A 21,859-nucleotide genomic window follows, 5' to 3' on the forward strand; every position below is an offset into this window, starting at 1 on the left:
TTGCAAGACAAACTTGAGGTAATAACTTCAGTGTGCTCAAGGCTAGTGCCAAGCTTATACAGCTTATCACACACAGCACTGATTATCCTAAGATACAGGACGTGATTGTGCCAGCAGCATACACCAACAGTGACTCACGCAATCCAGCTGCTGCTGCCCTGTGTCCCTGCAGTTCCTTATAATTCGTGCCCATTTATGCTGTATTGCACAAGCGCAGTGTGCTATGTGGTGTCCTCATGCATGCCAATCGCACTCAAACACGCTCTCCATGCGGTGTATGCATGTTTTAAAAGGCGAAGATTTGCACGCGCGTGAATGGGCCTTCGCCACAGACTCACTATCGAGGGAGGAGACGAACACACGGGTGCTTATGCGCTAAGGCAAAAACAGCAACATGGGGTGAGAGCAGCTTAGGCTGAATTTTGTTTGTCACAGCTGACACCCTTCAGGTGATCAGCCCAGGGTAAAAACAATGTGGCAAACAATAAGCAAAGAAATAATGTAACCACTTGCCGCCCGCCTACCGTCAAATGACGGCGGAGCGGTGCGGCTCTCGTTCTGAGACTACGTCATATGATGGCTCCCCAGAACGGCCTCTCTTGTGCGCCTGCGGGGGTGTGCAGTGTGGCGATCGAGGCCGCGCCAGGTTGCTAAGACACAGCGCGACCCTGATCTTGGTAAAGAGCCAATGACTTGGCTCCTTACCCATGTGATCAGCTGTGTCCAATCACAGCCGGTCACATGTAAATGAGGAAGTGCTGTTTATCGGCTCTCCTCGCCTCACACTGGCAGAGTGTGTGACAAGGAGAGCCGATCAGTGGCTCCTCCTTAAAGGGGAGTCTATGAAAGGTAATCAGGGCACTGATCATCAGTGCCCTAATTACAGAAAAGTAAAAAAAACAGTCCCCATAAATCACCCCAACCAATGCCCATCAGTGCCCACAATCAGTGCCCATAGTGCTGCCAGTCAGTGCCCATCAGTGCCGCCCGTCGGTGCCCCTCAGTGCCACCCGTAATGCTCAAATACAGTACTTGCAATCTTTTTTTTATAAATAAAAGTTTTTTGATTGTAAAGGTCATTTAATGATTTGGTTTTACCGGGGGTCTTTTGATGAGGTTACCAAAAGGCTCTTGTGTTTTTTGATATGAGTGAATTTGATTTCTTACAGGGTGGGTGGTCATACAAACGTCCGAGGCGTTACTCTGATCCAGAAATTGGAGCAATTTAGTCTTTGCTCATTCTGGGCTAGGAGGATATAACTTAGTTGCATCGCAATATAATGTCGTATCTGTTTTACCTAGGGGATGGTTTTAATTTGAAAGCATCACAGACATATGGGGCCTGATTTTCCTGCTTAAACGGTACAGATCATTCCAAACGTGGATTGGCAATTTCTTTTCCATTTGGTCATTAAAGGCCATTCTTATTGAGATAAGATTGGTATGCAAGATGCTTGAATGGATTGATGCTGTGCATCTTTGTTGATTTGGCTGAATTCCCATGGTGATTATTAGCTGTATATCTCCACATAGGCTACTCCTACTAATGAAATCACTGCTTTTGGAACATTGGTGTAGAAAACAGTAGAAAGTTTATCAGAGGATCCTATTGGTTTTCACCTTTGGAATCACGATGGAAACACGGTGGGTAATAAGGCTGCTGTAATTAAAAAGGATAATGTGGGGAGTTCATAATATAAAATTTTAGTAAATGTATTTTTTATTAAAAAACCCCAATTAGGAATAATCTCACATCTTTGCAGGTTCTACTAGGGGGCATATTCCCTTTATGGCACACTGATACTCTGTGGATCTGTTCACTCATGATTTTACCATCAAATTTTTGAAACCTTACCTACATCTGGGGTGAGAACCATTCATTTATGTCTTGTAAATACAAGAATGTTATAAGTGTTTGTACTATATTGCAACTAATGTATAATTGTGGTATTGAAAAAATGAAGAAGGCGCTGGTGTCAGAGCAGAACCAGGCGCCTTCACTCACATAATTACATTGTTTATAATGTATAATTGTGTCTCATATGGATTTTTGTGGACCGCTATTGTCCTCATTTGTGCAATAAACTTACAAATTTTTTTATTTATCTGTAGTGTTATCATGTACAAGGCTCTATACGTTTCCTGAGGAAGCCACAGTCGTGGTGAAACATGTTGAGCGGAACAACATACAATGACCGTATGAATTTGTCATGTTGGTTTTTTGGCTTTTTAATACTTGTTTTTAACTTTAAATATTTGAAATAAAAAAGCTGTTTTTAGCTATAATTTTTAATTCTTTGTTGATGAGCATCTAAAAAATCCCATAATCTATTCTCTGAGAAAAATGTTTATCAAACTTGGGATGTGGTGTATTTACGGTCAACCTCACATCTCTAGCAAAATTATTCAAAATTCTGCAATATATTACATTTGCTTTTGGGTTTAATACTGCTTTAAAATAAAAATAAATTAAAAAATGGAAGATTTGCTTTGTTTTAGGTAACATTTACAAATGACAACTGTGTTTAAGTGGTACCCTGAAAATGTTACCTTTAGTTTTGAAATCCTCCTGGAAAATAGCAGTGTACTTCCTGGTGTATGTGTGCCTAGGCACTTATGTGCTATATATCCGCAGTGTGGGATGTAAGCCACTCATGCCTCGGATTACTATTCTTACGACATTTTCGAAAGATTTGTTGATGTTACTACTGTGCTGCTCACTTTTGTTCTTGCTGGAGGCTCTGATATGAGAAAGTAAAGCTCTGCCTCTACCAAGATGGCCGCTTCCATACCATGACACAGTGTAGAACCAGACATGGCAAGTCAGTAATGGGAAAGATAAGCTGCACGGAGACCACAGGCAATGCTGGTGACTAATCCTTTGTCCTCTGCCTGCCTGTTTCTGGACACAGTTTCCTCTCAAACAGGCAGTGTTAAAAAAAAAAGCAGCTCACTTTTAATCTGGAGCTATCCATAACAGTATCTTTTCTCTACCACAAGATGTCCTCAGTCTTCCATGTTCCAGCTTAATTTAACTCAGAAGACTGAGGACATACCTTGAGTGCAGGGCGTCATCACTGTGTCCTTCATTCCTTGTGAACTTGATTAGAGAACGGCACTGGTGTAATCATTTCAGAGCTGTTCTTTCTGTATCTGTGAGGACTGCCCAACCTGGGGAAGAGAAAAAGAGCAAGAGGATGCTGCAGTGTCACAGGATCAACCACAAAAAAAATTTGCATGGGCGGCCAAAAGGGTCGATTGGATGTGGTCTGGGTATGATTACATCAAATCCCCCCAAAACCTATCCATGTCTTTAGTCCTCCTGACCAACTACCTATCCTATTAACCCTGGTCACACGCCTCTTCAAGGTTGGCCACTCCAGTGCAGAGTTCTCATAGACTTGTACAGTCATCTCCCAAAACTGGAGATACCAGTAGAACAAATTGATAACTTGCCATATTTATCTTGCTCCTGCTGTCCTTTAAAAAATATAGTGTGTGCACATTATATGACATTTCCTGAATGTAGTGCTTACTCCCTTCTAATTTTGGTTGAGTCTTTATCATTTTTTATATACTGTATACAGGAATTATAGTAATGTTACCTTAATGAATGTGGATAACACACCCTTTTGTTGACAGTGTGGCTGATTTACAAAACATAGAAAACCATTGGATCAATTACCCATAACTTCCTAAAACTTTTTTTTTTTTTTTGGTTGAACTTGATTGGATGCTCTAGTTTTTGTAAATCAGTTCCCAAAGTCAAATTTAAGTCAGCTGAAAGCAGACAACCCCACTGTGGGTTTAATTAGTGCGACAGAGAAATAGTATGTGTGCAATAATCTGCTGTAACATGCCTAAACTGATATCAACACAGCACAAATCCATTTCATGCAGAAACAATCAGGCCTGTATAGCCCAACTATTTTTTATGGTACTATTACACAGCCTATTGGCTAATTATTTAGAAGAGCTCATAATAAGTAAATGCTTAAATATAATTACAATTTTAAAAATATGCCGCAATTAAAACACTTTTCACTAACAGGAACCATGAGATTGCTCAATGTGGAGAAAGCATATGATGTCTTAGTGGCGAAGACTAAAAAAAATTCTCCACTGTGACATTTTTACTTATGACGGTCAAGATGAAGATGAATGAAAGACATAAGGAAGTTCACATATAATCTGCTCATTAGACACGCTCTAAACTTTAAGGTCACAAAGGTTTAGCAATGTATAAGCTGTAATGGAAGCAGTCTTGCTTTTGTCGTCTCCTGCCATAGTCAAATTGGAGGTTTTCATATTCAGGTAGTGTTAGTCCACACAGCAGGTGGATAGAAATTGTCAGCAAACATTTTTACTGTTCTTTCTTTATAAGAAAATATATAATCAGAATTTCCAGTATGCGATAACATACTCAGCTTGTCCACAGCAATAAAAGGTAGTACAAAAAATACATTCTAACCTGTCCAGCTGTATTCAAGAAGTCCCTTTCGGAAAAGGAAAATAGTCTTCAATAATAGTAGTTTGACTTGTCTGATGCTGCTGCCACACAGAATCTCTCTATAGAGCCAGGTGCTCACATAGCTCACCTCAAAGTTTAAATGGGTTTGAGAGAGAACCTTGTGAGAGCAGATGCCTCCTATATACTGTAAATACCGCCACAGCCATGGCAGTAATGACCATGATTAGACCAAGTTCACAAGAGAAAATTGCACACTTTCTACACCAAAATGGCTTTCTATGAAGATTTCATAGAATGAAAATTGCTGCTAGCTGATAAACACACTGAAGTGGTCAGGCTGAATACCTCCCAATGCCAAGACTTGTTCTAATAAAGTAAGTTTGCTGCCTGCATTCTCCTGAACGAGTAACATTCACTGTTATTCACCCTACATTTAGATTTCCCATCTCTGTAATATTTGCCACAATTATAATACAGTCAGTGTTATATTCACTGGCCAAAAATTACTTTGAACATTTATTGTATTTAAATGAGGAAGTGTTGTTTTTAATTTAGCGTGCCAATCTGCTGCACCATCTATGCTCATGTTTGCTGCACATTCAAAGGATGCTCATTCCATTTCTTGATAGATAGATAGTGTAACGGAACCTCAGACCCACACTGTACTTGTGGTCTTCCGTCAGTATACGGCTTCCTCGCACTCATGAACATAGATATCAAATCCCAGCCGCCGTCATACAAAACTAGCCTTACAGTTTGTATACTGGAAACAACTAACTCCTTTATTAAAACAAACAGACTTTTATACACTTTAGAAGTAGGTCGGTCACTACATGAATATTTACCCAAAACATCACACAATGAATAGCTAACGAGGTACAGCTGACTCATGGCTAACCCCATCTAGACAAGGTTATTATTCACATGCTAATTAGCTCAGCGTACTTAAGTCAGCCTGGAAGCCCAGACTGCCGGCACCAAAGGTAAAACAAGATATAAATACACATATCATAATGTAAATACTGAGAACCTGCCGTAAACAATAGGTGAGCAAATCAGCATGATTTACAATCCGTGGAAGACAGGTGTTTAGGCTGATGACATGCATCTGTTACAAGTCTGACCAACTGAAGCAGTCCAAACCATCAATTTATCTGTCACATAGTTTTTTCACTGTCAGTGACGGTGAGTACAGTCACAGATAGATGGATAGATAGATAGATAGATAGATAGATAGATAGATAGATAGATAGATAGATAGATAGATAGATAGATAGATAGATAGATAGATAGATAGATAGATAGATAGATAGATAGATAGATAGATAGATAGATAGATAGATAGATAGATAGATAGATAGATAGATAGATAGCTGTGGTGCCACTGCATAGGCAACTGATGAACTGTTATTATGAAAAAGATAATAATAGATAATATGATATATGTATATACTCTCACAGTCTACAGACATGATGACTAATATGTATGTCTGCTTTAGGGACTTATAAGTCATTTGGTGGTCTAGTAATGCTTTAATAATGCTGTTTCATTGTTTATATGTGAGTGGAGATAACAGACGGGTTAGTAATGATGGTACAGACTTCAGAGCATTCCACATATATGTCCCTGGACATTACTAGGTCTAGGCACTCATTATCTGGTCACCCTCTTGAACAATCATAAAGGCACACTGATGATAAAATCTTCTCCCCAACACCCTAATTGTAGTTCTGCAGTCATTATTATAACTAGTAAATTAAACATTCCTTTCATCAATTCATTGTGTAATGAATTGGGTTTTCTTTAGATCCATTTTTTTTTTTTTTTTTTAATGGAGAATCATTGTCGCTGTCTTTTCTCTAATCTTGGTCCATAATACAAAGACAGTGTGGTTGTCAATATTCAACCTGAGAATTAAATTCATATTTGCCCTCAAAATAGGTCACACTTCATATCCAAAGTATATACTGCACATCTGATCTCATATGATCTCTCTGTTGGAAACCACTAGGAGGAAGTGAATGGGAACGAGATTTCTGCTTTCGAAGCTTACCTGGTCCTTCTCAAAGTTATTACCAGGTCCACCATCTGCCTTCTTAGTGCATCTTTACTAGCAACTAATATATGGACCCCGTATTTCATGATAAATGTACCTGCTGTTGATATAGACACCTACATCAGTCAGCATCATCAAATAGAATACTAGAAAATTATACACGTTTCTCAACATAAGGATGATGCTTTAACCACTTTAAGACCAGGTCAATTCTGACACTTTTTATTTATTTATTATTTATCTTATTTATTATTTATTAGTAAAAATCTGTATTTTTTTGCTAGAAAATTACTTAGAACCACAAAACATAAATATATATTTTAGCAGAAGCCCTAGAGAATAAAATAGCGGTGGTTGCAATTTTTTATGTCACACATGATTTGCACAGCAGTTTTGCAAATGCAATTATTTGGGAGAAAATACACTTAATAAATTTGAATACACAAAAACACAATATATAACTCAAGTTTTTGGTAAAATATAAAAGATGATGTTACACCAAGTAAATAGATACCTAACATGTCACGCTTTTAATTTGCGCATGCTCATAAAATGGCGAAAAATGACAAAACCTAAAAATCTCCATAGGCATTGTTTAAAAATGTTTACAGGTTTTCAGTTTAGAGTTACAAAGAAGGTCTGAGCTAGAATTATTGCTCCTGCTATAACATTCGCAGAGATACCTCACATGTGTGGTGCATACACCGTTTACATATGCATGTATGGAATTGCCTTATTTATTTCATTTTAAAAATCTTATTTTTACACTGTCCCTTTACATTTTTTTTGATCACTTTTATTGCTATCACAAGAAATTGTGATAGCAATAAAGCATGAAAGGACCTCTTTATGGAGACATCTGGGGGTATATAAGACCACGGATCTCTCCTCTACCCTCAAAATCATCAGATCAAAAAAAAAAACAAATTGATCTGATGCTCTCCACCCCCCTCAAAAAATGGCCTTGTTTACATTCTCCCTAACCGGAAGTTACGAAATACTCATCGCTTCCAGTCTCCTACCTAGACCATAGAGTGGATCAGGGACGTTCCCATCCTTGATTACCTGTATTAAAATAAAGGAATAGAAATTCCCCCTTAGCACTCAATTACTGCACATAAATTTAGGGTAAAGCTACTGTAGCGGAGAGCAACAGGGGAGGGGGAGTGGAGGGGGGAAAATTTTTACTTAATGAATTTAAAATGAGTACTGTGCTTTTTCTGTGCCCTGGGGTGCGGTTCAGATGTGAATTCCAGGGTCATTGCCTTCTATGGGAACACTTATGAATCATACATCATCAATTATGAAAATAAATTGAGAAAAAAAAAACAGCGTGGTGTCCCCCCTTCAGGTCTGGTATGGATTTTAAGGGGAACCCCATGCCAAAATAGAAAAAAAAATAAAAATGGCGTGGGGTCCCTCCCAGACCCTTATCTGAGCATGCAGCCTGGGATGGGCAAGTCTCCCCCATCCTGAACTATACCAGGCCACATGCCCTCTTATGGACATGGCTGGTGGATGTTGGGGTCTGCAGGCAGGGGTCTTATTGGAATCTGGAAGCCCCCTTTGGCAAAGGGACCCCCAGATCCCACCTCCCCATGTGAATGGGTATGGGGTACATTGTATCCCTACTCATTCACCAAAATAATTGTCAAAAATAAATAGAAAGGCAGAGACAGTTTTTGACAAGTCCTTTATTTAAAAAAAAAAAAATGCCCCTTAAAGTAAAATGTCCCTTAAAGTAAATCCAGCGTCAATCGCGATAAACGCAGCCACTGTTGACCCGTAAAAAACAAAACAAAAAGGTCCAAACTTGACACTGACTCCTGGCGTCTGACAGCTCCACCTCCTCCTACCGCTAAATAAATGTGAAGGGGTGGGGCCACCAGGTGGTATCACTGGGTGGCCCCACCTGTTTGTGATGTTATCAACTGGGCATGCTGGGTTGATGCTGTGACGAAGGGCAGGGCCATCAGTGACATCATCAGGTGGTTCCGTCTCTTTCTTTACTTAGCGGCAGGAGGGGCGGCAGGAGGGGCGGAAGGGCTGTCAGACGGTGGGAGTCAGGTACAAAGCTCTTTTTTTGGGGGGGTCTGGTATGAATTCTAAAGGGAAACTAAATGCTTATTTTTTCTCAAATGTTATTGCCAGCAATTCTTTGGTTCACATTCAGCTGTCAGCGGGGAATCCACTGACAGCTGATGAGTCATTGATTGTTAAGGTCGTGGCAGCCAGCTTGCTGGCCCGTTCCTTAACAACCAGCTCCTGCAGTTCACATCAGGACCATATTTAAATTGCAGCTGAACCGCTTAACAGCTACTTTGGAAATTCACAGTGAGAATGGACCTGAAAGTTCACATCGCACATGTGTAAACCTGCCTTAGTAAAAGTTGCATTGCTGGACATTTGATGGTTGTTAAAGCAGCTTATGGACACTTCCTCACGCCTGTTATAGAAGTCAACTGGAACATTTCTCCAAACATTTTTCAATGTGTAGCCTTTTAAAAGTATTTAAGAAGTTTAAGGAGTCCATTTTCTCTGAATCTGAAGACAATTGTCAAAGTAGCAAACTTCTGACAGGCGTCAAAAATTCCTGTTGAGCATAACTGAATGTATCACAAACACATGTCAAGACTTGATCAATGAATGGGGTGTTTGATAAACTCTGATTATAAATGTTGTGTGAACTTGCCAAAAAGTCTTGTAATACCGCATCACTTCCAAGTCAGTCACAAAGTTTTAACTGCTTAAAGCGGAGTTCCGGGCACAGAAGTCATTTTTCAATAAACATACCCCCGGGACAGTCAGGGCTAGCACATTCCACAATGGCTAGCCTCTGATCTGTCCCGGTTCGCACTTACCTTTTAGAAGAAATACTCACTTATAAAAATTTTTTCCATCTCTCTTGTGGGCAGCTGAAGCCGGCGCGGTCCTCTTCGGCGTCTTCTTCCGCGTCTTCTTCTCCCAGAATGCGCCTGCACCGGCCCCTCTCGTCACTTCCGGTGCGGCGCCGCATTCCTCCACAGCTTCTGGGCATGCCCAGAAGCTGTTTAGCAGGGGAATGCGGCGTCGCCTGGAACTGACGAGCGGGGCCGGTGCCGTCGCATTGATTCCTGGGAGTGATGACGTTCAGCTCCCAGGAATCAGTGCAAGCCCGGAAGAGACGACTGAGCCTCGGCACAGAGGGAGGAAGTGAAGACTAGGTGAGTATCTTCGATCTTCAATTACAAGGCGAGTAAATAAAAAAAAAAAACCTAACTATCCAATTCCTTTTCAGGTGAAGGTGTAGAAGCGGACGGGCACAAAAAAAAATATAGATTTTGTGCCCGGAACTCCGCTTTAAAGGGAGACGGTAATTTATTTTCAGTGAGCAGATATCTTTAAAGAGTCAGTCCAACCAATTGTATATTTTATTTATTGGTGGAGTATGGCGGGCTGAGTCTTTATGTCTTGGATACTCCCACAATATAGGTCTCCTTGCCATATTCCTCAGTGTTCATGTCTAATTCAAGGTTTTGGGTGTTCCTATCCACCTTAGTGTGTTTCGATTTCTCCTGTTATGTTCTTTATAATATTAAAAACATGTAAATCTAACAGGGAGAGAGGGAGCCCCTAATAATGGCCACATTAGGTCTGGGAACCCAGGAACTGCAGATATATATGAAATACTTGAGAGGATTAACTCGCAAATGTCTACCAAACATTGAACTATCAAGTTTGGCAGGACTGCCCCTTTAAGGGAGATTGACACTTAAAGTGGTTGTAAAGTGTTAGTGGCAGCCCCCTCAGCCCCTCTAATACTTACCTAAACCCCAACTAGATCCAACAATGTTGCAGGAGTGTCTCGGGCTGCCCATAACTCTCCCCCTCATTGGCTGAGACAGCAGTACTATGCCATTGGCTCCCGCTGCTGTCAATCAAAGCCATTCAGCCAATGAGGTGAGAAAGAGGGTGGGGCGTGGCAGGGTGGCGGCTCAGTGTCTGAATGGACACACAGAGCTGTGACTTGGCACGGGTGCTCCCATAGCAAGCTGGAGCACCAAAGAGGGACCCGAGAAGAGGAGGATCCAGGCTGCCCTGTGTAAAACCAACTACACAGAGGAGGTAAGTATAACGTGTTTGTTATTTTTAAGGAAAGAAAAAAAAAAATGAGACTTTAGTATCACTTTAAGTGTGCCACTGCACACATTACAACATGAGTTAACATGCATTAAAGTGGTTGTAAAGCCTTAAGGAAATGCATTCTATGCATTAAAGCGGTTGTAAACCCACTGGAAAAAAAAACCCTGCAAGATAAAGGCATAATGTGCTAGTATGCATTGCATACTAGCACATTATGAAATACTCATCTTAGAATGAAACCCTCTCAGCAGCGCCTGGCCACTGCTGGGAGGGCCGTCCTTTCTTCCAGAGTCACGGGCTGCTGCACTGTGAGTGGCTGGAGCCGTGATGATGTCACTCCTGTGTTTGCATGCAGGAGCCCTCGGTTCCAGCAAGAAGCTCTAAAGTTCCTGCACAGTTCACTGGACCTTCAGAGCGCATGCGCCGCTGACGTCAGTGGCTGCATTCAGGGTGAATATCTCCTACCGTGCAGGTTCAGGAAATATTCATTTTACCCACAGGTAAGTCTTATCATAGGCTTACCTGTAGGTAAAAATAAGAAAGTGGGGAAAAACCTTCTGTGTTGCAGCTCCCCCCAGACTGCCCCCCCCCCCATCTTTTTCTTATCTGAGCCTGATCCGATGATCCAGCGATGTGCATGAGCAGAGCAGCTCCAGCTGCTGTCTCTCTCCTCATTGGACAGATTAATTTGCTCAAAAAAAAATCCAGTGACGCAGCGGGCAGGGCCGAGTCCCACTGTCTGTGTAACCACGTAAGGAGTTGAAGGCTTTACTCCCTTAATGACCAAGCCATTTTTTGCGATTCGGCACTGTGTTAATTTACCAGACAATTGTGCAGTCGTGTGACGTTGTACCCAAATAAAATTGATGTCCTTTTTTTCCCATAAATAGAGCTTTCTTTTGGTGGTATTTGATCACCTCTGCAGTTTTTATTTTTTGCCCTATAAACAAAAAAAGAGAGACAATTCTGAAAAAAAAAAAAATAATAATAATAATATTTTTTTATTTCTGCTATAAAACATTCCTGATAAAAAAAAAATAATAAAATCTATTTTTTTCATCATTTAAGTCCAATATGTATTCTGCTATATATTTTTGGTAAAAAAAAATCCCAATAAGTGTATATTGATTGGTTTGCGCAAAAGTTATCGCGTCTGCAAACTAGGGGAAAGATTTAGGTCATTCTTATTACATTTTTTTACTAGTAATGGCGGAGATCAGCAATCAGGACTGCGACATTGCGGCGGACAGATTGGTCACCTAACTGACATTTTTGACACTTTTGGGAGACCAGTGACATTACCACAGTAATCAGTGCAAAAAATATGCACTGGCAGGGAAGGCGTTAACACCAGAGGCGATCAAAAGGTTAAATGCGTGCCTAGGGGGAGCTTTCTAACTGTGGGGGGTTGGCTTGCTGGATGAACACAAAGACCTGTGTTCCTAAATAGGAGGAACACAGGATCCCTGTGTTCATCACTGACAGAACAGTGGTGTGCTGTGTTTACATCGGCAGACGGCCATTCTGTCTCCATAGGGAGCGACCGCGGGTGCCCGGCGGACATCGCGGGTGCCCGGCGGACATCGCGTCTGCCGGACCCGCTGATTGGCTCCCCCTCTAGCCACGCCCCCCACTTAGTGCTGCATGAAACAATGTACAGGTATGTAGTTTTGTGTAACAGAGCCAACCTGCCTGGTCGGCAAGGGGTTAAGGTAAGCCATTCATTATGATTGGGCTGCCAACACACCTCAATGGACAAAAAAATGCACATAACCCTTTTTTTATTTTACAATGCAACGTGGTATGCATTGGCCACTACTGTACACTGAGTTTAGAGGCCATGTACAATGAATCATTCTGGAATACACTACAAAAATCACCTTGTGATGCGGCAACACCCTGGAGCGAATGGGTGGAAATAGTATTTATTCATACTAATACTGGATGTTTATTATTTATTTGTGATTAACTGGTAGCAACCGCTGCTGACTCTTATGAGGAAGTGGATATAACTTCTGCAAAACATTCCAGGACCTCTACTCTAGTTATATAACTCTTGTCAATAATACAATATTTCTGTTATATAGGATGAGTTGCACTTTTGTTTATATATTTTCTAGGGATTTTATGTATTTTTATTTGGGTACTACTGAATATTCTTGATATTATAGCTTGTTAGTATTGTTTTTAATCAGCTGAACTACAGATTGCTATATTGCCAATTTTCAAGCTCCTAATAATTTGAATATTCTTGAATTTTGTAAACTTAGTTTGTAAAGATCCCCACACATTTACATTCCCTCTGTTTTTTTGGTTTTTTTTTTCTAGAACACCCCTCTCCTGAAGAAGCATCAAGCGAAACGCCTTGGGATACAGAACACTTCCACAGCCAATATAGTGATTACTAGACCAACAACTATCTTAATATGTTATCTGTACATGTACAGGAGGAATGACGTTAAGACACAGCACAAAGAGACATTCCATGGGTTAGCAATATGATACAGCAAAGAAAAACAGTTTACAGTGTAGCAATGGGCACTGCACAAATGAACAGTTCATGGTCCAGCAAAGGTCACAGAACAAACAAACAGTTTACAGAGTAGCAATGGGTACAGCAAGGATAAACAGTTCACAGGTAGCTTAATGGTACAGCAAGGGGAGATGATCCTCAGGGCAGAAATGGGTATAGCAAGCGCTAGCAGTCTATGGAGTAAAAGTATGGCACAGCAAAAGGAAACAGGCAACAGCAAGGGGAGGTGATCCTCTGGGCAGTAGAATGGCATAGCAAGGGTTAACAGTCAGTGAGCTGGAAATATGTAAATGCAAAAGGGGAACAGTCCACACAGCAACAATAAGGTACAGCAAGGGGGAGAGACAGGAGGGTTTAGGGACTCACGCTAAGAACACCTGATGGGCCCAGGCTGCTGGTGAGGTGGTCTGGGTGACAGATGGCTGGTTTTAGAGGGTCTGTTGAGGGAAGTCCTAGACCTGATGTCCACTGGGTCAAAAGAGAGAGAGGAAGAGGAGCGCTGGGTACCCTGGCCACAGATCGGGAGCTGAGGAGAACAGGCACAAGCAGCTGGGTAATGAGGTAGCTACCTGGAGGACCAACCTCAGTCTAGGGTTCTCACAGGCACATGTGGCATTAAGTGGGACTGGCAGAAGGATTACACACTTGGTTAATGCTGCCCCAGCCAGGAATTTGAGAGTTAATTGTGTTTCCTGGGTTTTCTTTGCGGGTTTTCCTGAGGTCCGACCCCGGTCCTGTGTCCTATAAAAAGGGATGGAGGCCCGGACCCTCGAGCTACCTAGGGGATTACTGTTGCTGTTCTGCTGGACCCATTCTTTGCCACCACCTGGATTCCCAGTGTTGTGCTGAAGTCTGAGTGTCCATTGTCCAGGAGGTTTGCTTGGGCTTGCAGTCCCTTCTGAACACACCAGTCATGGACTTTGCTAAAGATGGACTCTTTCCTATGCAGGTACACTGGGGTAGCTACAAGCCTCAGTTAGGGATTAGGGACGTTAAGGGAATGTTTTCACTTTATTCTGAACTGTCAACTGTCTTTGTCATCATGATAATTTATTGAAGTAAAGCGTTCAAAATGGTGTCTGCGTTAGGTGCATGGCAGGCCCCACACCGTTACTGGGAGTGAGATAGTGGTGGTACACCGAACAGGTGGGGAGGGCATTGGTTCTGCGTGTCCCTCCAAATGCACAAGTAACTGTGGTGATGGTTAGTACATCGAGAGAGTTTACTCAAGTCAGTCGTCTGTTCCAGTAATGGTAACCTGGTGTGTAAGAGACTCTGTACAAAGTGCCTAGTGGAGCCCAGAAGAACCCAGCCCAGGGTAGTCCTCTCATGTGATCCTTGCTTGGGCCCAATGAGGAAGGATGCATGGAGGACATGGCTCCCACACTCATCACCAACCTACCCTTACACACTGGGTTCCCCAGCGCAGGTAGATATACCCAAGCCAGGACACGATCTCGTGACTCAAGCAACCTAATGCTTAGAATCAGATCATCTGGGCAACAGGCCCCATCCCCTTTCTACATGGCCACATCAAGCGATCAGCTAGGGGGAGCTCTTTGTCTACAAGAAGAAGAGGAGCATGCCATGCCGCTTAATCCTGGCACCTAAGGGAAGGAAGTCTGTGGCCAGTATGATGAATTTCACATACCAGTCGCAGCAGAGGACCTGATAGCCTAGTGCCTTGCACACAGGAGGTGTGGAGTGGAAGGTGCTGTATGCGAGGGGCCAGGTGTTGGCTGCATCTCTCCCCACAGGTATATGGTGTGGGGTGGTGGGAGATGTGTGGGAAGTGGAGGAGGAAGCTGGGTGCTGTGATATTGCCTTTTTAATATTAGCTACTCTGTGTTTTAAGGCAAACTCCGGGAGGCAGTGGAGGACATTATGGTTCATGAGGTCACGAAGAGTCAGACACGACTAAATGACTGAACATCAACAACTCTGTGTTTAGTGGTTACGTGCCTATTAATAAAAGATTGGATTTTTAGCAGAAATGTGTGTATTGACATTTTTATTTAAAAATAATCCACCTTAAAAAGCCCACACCTCTGTTCTACTCCTTCTTTGAGGATGGATAAGCTATTTGTGTTTGTGAAGATCTCCACACATTTACTTACTTGTATTCGGTGACACGTAGTCGTGCCCTGTGGTTAGGCACTGCTGTGTCACACATTTCACAGACACAAAAAAAGATGATCAGGTGCCAGTAGTGTATGTGACACAACTGGAAAGTTATTGAAGACAATTGTCCATAGTTGCTGAAGAGAAAAAGTCCTTGGGAGAAAAGGAGAAAAAAAAAACAGTCACACAACAAGCTCTCTAAAAAGCGCTTAAGTTAGGACTCTGGCATAATGGCATTGGTATGATACTGGAACTAAGTCAACTTGCATTAAAATAGAGTTTATTAACTAGAAATAATAAAACCATAAGAGCTCCTCAGTAGTAAGGGTAATTGACATAATTCATAAGCCTCATGATAAACACTCCACCAACCGCATAATTCAACCAATGGCTGAAGGGAACCTACTTTAGCCCATGGATGGAAATGTAGAAGCAATCCAGCAGCTGGAGACAGAAATACCAGTGTGATCTGGTAAGTTGCTGTTGTAGGGAACATGCCCTCGGTGCCTATGGCAACAGAAGCTGCAGTTATCTGCGGAATGACTTGGTGACCATCTACACAAGCTCCTGCTTGGCCTTCTCCACCATTTGGCACCTGCCCATGACATCATCTTCAGGCATCCCGCTCCTCATCGCCTCGTTGCATCTCCCTCCTAGTCCCCGGGCTTTTCACCCTGATATGCATGCAGGAGGTCTGGTGTAACTGAGAGCCTCGAGGCTGTGTCCCCGACACAGATTGCAGCCTGACCGTGGATTCCATTGCTATAGACACTGAGGGTCTATTCCCTACAACAGCAACTCACCAGATCACACTGGTATTTCTGCATCCAGCTGCAGGATTGCCTCTACATTTCCATCCATGGGCTAAAGTAGATTCCCTACCCATCCATGGACTAAAGTAGATTCAGCCATTGATTGGATTATGCGGTTGGTGGAGTGTTTATCATGAGGCTTATGAATTACCCTTACTACTGTGGTGCTCTTATGGTTTTATTATTTATGATTAATAAACCCTTTTTTAATGCAAATTGACTTAGTTCCATTATCATACCAGTGCCATTATGTCTGAGTCCTAAGCGCTTTTAGAGAGGTTGTTGTGTGACACATGTCACAGAGCCTGCCTTCTGATCTGCAGAGGTGCTAAGAGGAGGAGTTTCAGGAGGCGGAGTCAGGAATCACTACTTGCATGCACCGAGGTACGATGGGATATGTGGTCCTTGGAAATAGAAATTAAATGGCAGAGGAGAAGCTGCAAAGCATCTGCAGAATCCAGGACTTTGTGGAAAGAGACATCCAGCAGACAGGCAGAACACAACATAAAAGAAGATTTTTCTAGTAAGCTTATATGGGATACAATGTTGATGTTATAAAATGAAAGTGTATGTGAAAATAGAACTCCTTTAAAAAATATAAAGGGGATGTAAACCTCAATAAACGACTCTAATTGGCGTGTTTTATTTGGATTTGTTAACCCCTAGGTGCTGAGCGCACACAAATATACAGCCTCTTGGTGGCCGCCAATCGGCCACATATAGTGTGCGCGCCCTACGCATTCCTGCACAGTGCCAGGCAGCTGGCTTGACCCTGATCGTCTGAAGTTTTCTGATCACGTGACCGCCGTGACAGCCAATCACATTTGGTTCAAATGATCACAAGTTCCGCCCTGCCTTGCGGAATTCACTGCCCCATAAAGCACCGGCGCCAAAGAGTTGATTTACCACTCAAAGCGTTTTGTAATAAATGTTTGATAAGTACAAAAAACCTGTTGATCTTACCATAAATCTTGTCATCTGAAAACATTGATCCTAGCGCTGTCTTTGAGGACTACAGAACACCTCCCCCATGGTATGGAGAAGAGGGAGAGGTGCTTGCATTCTATTCCTGCAGTGTTGACACTGCTCTTCCATAGATACAGCACAATGAGAAAGTAACAATTCCTTGTTACCCTAGCACAGAGAGTAAATGTAAGATGTAAATAGCAGGATCACCGGGTAAAAATAAAAGGAAAAAAAACTGAAATAAAACGAATGCAGCCACTACATCTAAGGATTGGTAAGCTGAAAATGAATACATTTTTGTTTTTGGCTTTAGATACACTTAAAGTGATATTAAAGTCTTGATTTAAAAATAACAAACATGTTATACTTATCTGCTCTGTGCAGTGGTTTTAGATCCTCCTCTTCTCAGATCCATCGCTGGTGCTCTTGGTCCCTCCCTCCCGCTGAGTGCCCCCACAGCAAGCAGCTTGCTTTGGGGGCACCCGAACCGCTGCTCTGTGTCACCATTCAGACATGGAGTTGCGGTTCAGCCCCCACCCCCTCTCTCTCTTATTGGCTCACTGACTTTGATTGAAAGCAGCGGAAGCCAATGGCGCCCTCTGCTGTCTCATCCAATGAGGAGGGTAGTCCCAGACAGCCGAGGCTTTCTTATGACATGGAGCCGCGGTTCAGCCCCACCCCCTCTCTCTCATTGGCTCACTGACTTTGATTGAAAGCAGCGGGAGCCGAGGGACCCCGATTGTTGTCTCAGCCAATGAGGAGGCTAGTCCCAGACAGCCGAGGCTTTCTTACAACATCGCTGGATAGCGATAGGGGCTCAGGTATTAGGGGGGTTGAGGGTGGCTGCTGCACACAGAAGGTTTATTATCTTAATGCACATAATGTATTAGGGTAAAACACCTTCTGACTTTAGAATCATTTTAACATATACTGTAACTATAGGAAAACTTTTTTTTTTAGTTTTAGAGTGGAGAGGGATTAGAACCCCTGTCAGTTTTTATTGCTGTCTCTAGGGAGATTCACCCTCTCTGTTTGTCCTATTTACCATTATCACTGAGAGCGAAAGTAAAAGAAAATCCCAAAATTTTCAGTTGCCCCCAGAAAAGAAATAGTGGGGATATTTTCCAATGGGGACACTAATTCTGGTGACAACCAGGCATGCCCTCACTTTTGAAGTATTTTGTCTCACTTCCTGCCAATTGGGTCACAGCCCATTGGGACATGGGTGGCAAAAATAAACCTTACAGGGGTTATGCCTCTCCCTTACCCTATCCAAAAAGAAGAAAAATGTTTTACCTTTTGTTCTATTAAGGCTACAGTCACATCTATGTTTTTTTTGCGGTTTTCTGTTTTTCAGGCTCGTTTTGCATTTTTTTGACACTTTTTGTTTTGGCCAATGGAAATACAGTATGTGACAGCTTTGATGTCATGGGAAGTAAGTTGCCATTGGTGTTAGTGGCAGGAATGGTTTCCCATCCATGGTGTCAGTGGGCAGAATAGTGGACCATCATTGGTGTCACTGGCAGGAACTGTTTACTATCATCGGTGTCAATGGGCAGAACAGTGGACCATCATTGGTGTCAATGGGCACTATAGTGGACCATCATTGGTGTCAGTGGCGGGAACTGTTTACTATCATCGGTGTCAATGGGCAGAATAGTGGACCATCATTGGTGTCAATGGGCACTATAGTGGACCATCATTGGTGTCAGTGGCGGGAACTGTTTCCCATCATTAGTGTCAGTGGCAGAATCTGTTTCCCATCAGGGGTGTCAGTGGGCAGAATAGTGGACCATCATTGGTGTCAATGGGCACTATAGTGGACCATCATTGGTGTCAGTGGCGGGAACTGTTTCCCATCATTAGTGTCAGTGGCAGGATCTGTTTCCCATCAGTGGTGTGAGTGGGCAGAATAGTGGACCATCATTGGTGTCAGTGGCAGGAACTGTTTCCCATCATTGGTGTCAGTGGGCAGAATAATGGACCATCATTGGTGTTAGTGGCAGGAACTGTTTCCCCATCATTGGTGTCAGTGGGTAGAATAGTGGACCATCATTGGTGTCAGTGGTGGGAACTGTTTCCCATCATTAGTGTCAGTGGCAGGATCTGTTTCCCATCAGTGGTGTCAGTGGGTAGAATAGTGGACCATCATTGGTGTAAGTGGGAAAATAGTGTCCCGTTATACGATTCCTTATTTCTTTTGGACCGCTCCTTATGGGTCTGCAGTATTGTATAGGTGGCTTCTTGGCCTTTCCAGCCTGATCCTGTTCCTCTGTCTTCACCATGCTTCTTGCATGAATCAGCTTCCTGGTTTTCTGGGCATCCTGGGAAGTCTGTTGTTAGGGAAGGTGTTTGTTGGCATGCAGGTAAAAAAAAAAAGGAAAATCGCTTAGGAAATGCGTCAAAAACGCAGTACTGATGCATTTCCATTGAAGTCTATGGAACCAAAAACCCAAACTGCTGGATGTAAAAAAAAGTCCCCTGACCCTTTCCAAAAACTGCACCAGGTGAAAACGCGGCGGTATGAATGTGATCCATAGCAAATAAATGTTAAATGAACTGTAGTGCGTTTCTGGAAAACGCACCGCAAAATAAATGTTAAATGAACTGTAGTGCGTTTCTGGAAAACGCACCGCAAAACGCTTAGGTGTAAACATAGCTTTAAAGTTGAACTTCCCTCGAAATAAATCTGTTCCCCCTATATTATAGTTGGGTTTTGAGAGCATTGCAATATTTGCTAATAAAATATTAGTGAGGAAAAATTTTATATATAGGTTTTTCATATTTTTATTTATTATCACAGGATCTTATATAGCCCTGTCAATTTACATTAGGCTTTACATATATATTGTACATTCACATCATAGTTAGATAATATCTATCTATCTATCTATCTATCTATCTATCTATCTATCTATCTATCTATCTATCTATCTATCTATCTATCTATCTATCTATCTATCTATCTATCTATCTATCTATCTATCTATCTATCTATCTATCTATCTATCTATCTATCTATCTATCTATCTATCTATCTATCTATCTATCTATCTATCTATCTATCTATCTATCTATCTATCTATCTATCTATCTATCTATCTATCTATCTATCTATCTATCTATCTATCTATCTATCTATCTATCTATCTATCTATCTATCTATCTATCTATCTATCTATCTATCTATCTATCTCATAGCTCCCAACTGTCCCTGATTTTGAGGGACTGTCCCTGATTTGGAACAAAGTCCCTCTGTCCTCCTCATTTGTCCCTCATTTTAGTCTGATCTATATAGTTGTATATAAAATGCACTTTTTGTCTTTCAAAAAATGTTTCACAGCACTAAACCTTTCATCCAATTCCTAAATTGCTGCATGTGGAAATTTCAAGAGCCAATATAAAAGTATAGTAGAGGTTAAAGCGGAGTTCCGGGCACTAAAACATTTTTTCAATAAGCATACCCCCGGGACAGTCAGGGCTAGTGCATTCCACAATGGCTAGCCTCTGATCTGTCCCGGTTCGCACTTACCTGCAAGAAGAAAACTCACTTTTAAAATTTCTTCTCCAGCGTTTCCATCTCTGTTGTGGGCAACTGAAGCCAGCGCGATCCTCTTCTGCGTCCTCTTCCGCGTCTTCTTCTCCCAGAATGCGTCTGCACCGGCCCCTCTCGTCACTTCCAGTGCGGCGCGGCATGCCCAGAAGCTGTTTAGCAGGGAATGCGGCGTCGCACCGGAAGTGACGAGCGGGGCCGGTGCCGTCGCATTGATTCCTGGGAGCGATGACGTTCAGCTCCCAGGAATCATTGCAAACCGGAAGTGACGGCGCGGGCTGAGGCCACAAAGGGAGGAAGTGGAAAATAGGGGAGTATTTCTTTCTACAAATACATGGTGAGTAAAAAAAAAAAAATAATCCTAACTATCCAATTCCTTTTCAGGTGAAGAAGAGCAAGCGGATGGACACAAAATCGATTAGGTCAATTTTGTGCCCGGAACTCCGCTTTAAGGTTAAAAAAAAAAATAGAAAGAAAAAAAGCACTTTTGGGTTTACCTTATTATTTTTTATTATAATTCTCCTTTAAGCAGGAGTGACAGGGGCCATGTCCTATGCCTACATAATTTTGCTAAAAGGTGTCCCTCGTCGCAATTTAAAAAAAGTTGGGTGGTATATATATATATATTGGCAGCACAGAAATGTCTTTGAGAAATTAATATGTTCAAGCCAATTTTTGAAGACTTGGTAAACAGTTTACTATTTGAGATCCGATGGGATTTTTTTGTCATAATAAAAGTCCTTTATAACCATCCAAGCAACCCCCCCATAAAATCCTGGACACTAGACTCTTGCAGAATGTAAACATTAAAGCACAGGAACAATAGGTTTGGGGAGGGCCCTGTGCCTGAGGTTCCCAATCTGCCTGGATTTCTTGGAGCTGAGTCAGACACATGATTGCAGTCAGCTGACAAGCCAGTCTCAGGACAAGCCAAGCTGCAATCACAGGAGGAGGAAGTTTGAAAGTTTGTTTTGTATTCCCCCAAGTCCCATGAAGAAGTCTGCTGGCCGGGGACATGCCACTGTCACCATGAACAGACTCTGGGGGGTCATTGGTGGCCTCTTCGGCTTAGGTGAGTGATGAGTAGATCCCATCCATACAATCAGAGGTTCTTTCATTTGCTTTTATTCTGATTTCAGTGGATCAATGCAGCTCTGATTAAAATGTCACATGATGTGAAAACATTACTGAAATTATTAGGAGCTTTATCTGGAATTATTAGGA

At 42.2% G+C, this 21,859-nt stretch overlaps 1 protein-coding gene across 1 annotated transcript in view; it reads left to right on the forward strand.

Moving 5' to 3' along the window:
* The first annotated feature begins 21,537 nt into the window (after nt 1-21,537).
* Nucleotides 21,538-21,859, forward strand: part of LOC309558742 (uncharacterized protein) — a 91,473-nt gene continuing 91,151 nt past the window's right edge. Inside the window, exon 1 of the mRNA XM_082261789.1 lies at nt 21,538-21,707. Coding sequence (XP_082117915.1) covers nt 21,626-21,707 — 82 coding nt within the window. The 5' untranslated portion in view covers nt 21,538-21,625. The remainder of the gene's footprint in view (nt 21,708-21,859) is intronic.

Source organism: Pelophylax lessonae, assembly GCF_965119305.1.
Source record: "Pelophylax lessonae genome assembly, chromosome: 1".
Lineage (NCBI taxonomy): Eukaryota > Metazoa > Chordata > Amphibia > Anura > Ranidae > Pelophylax > Pelophylax lessonae.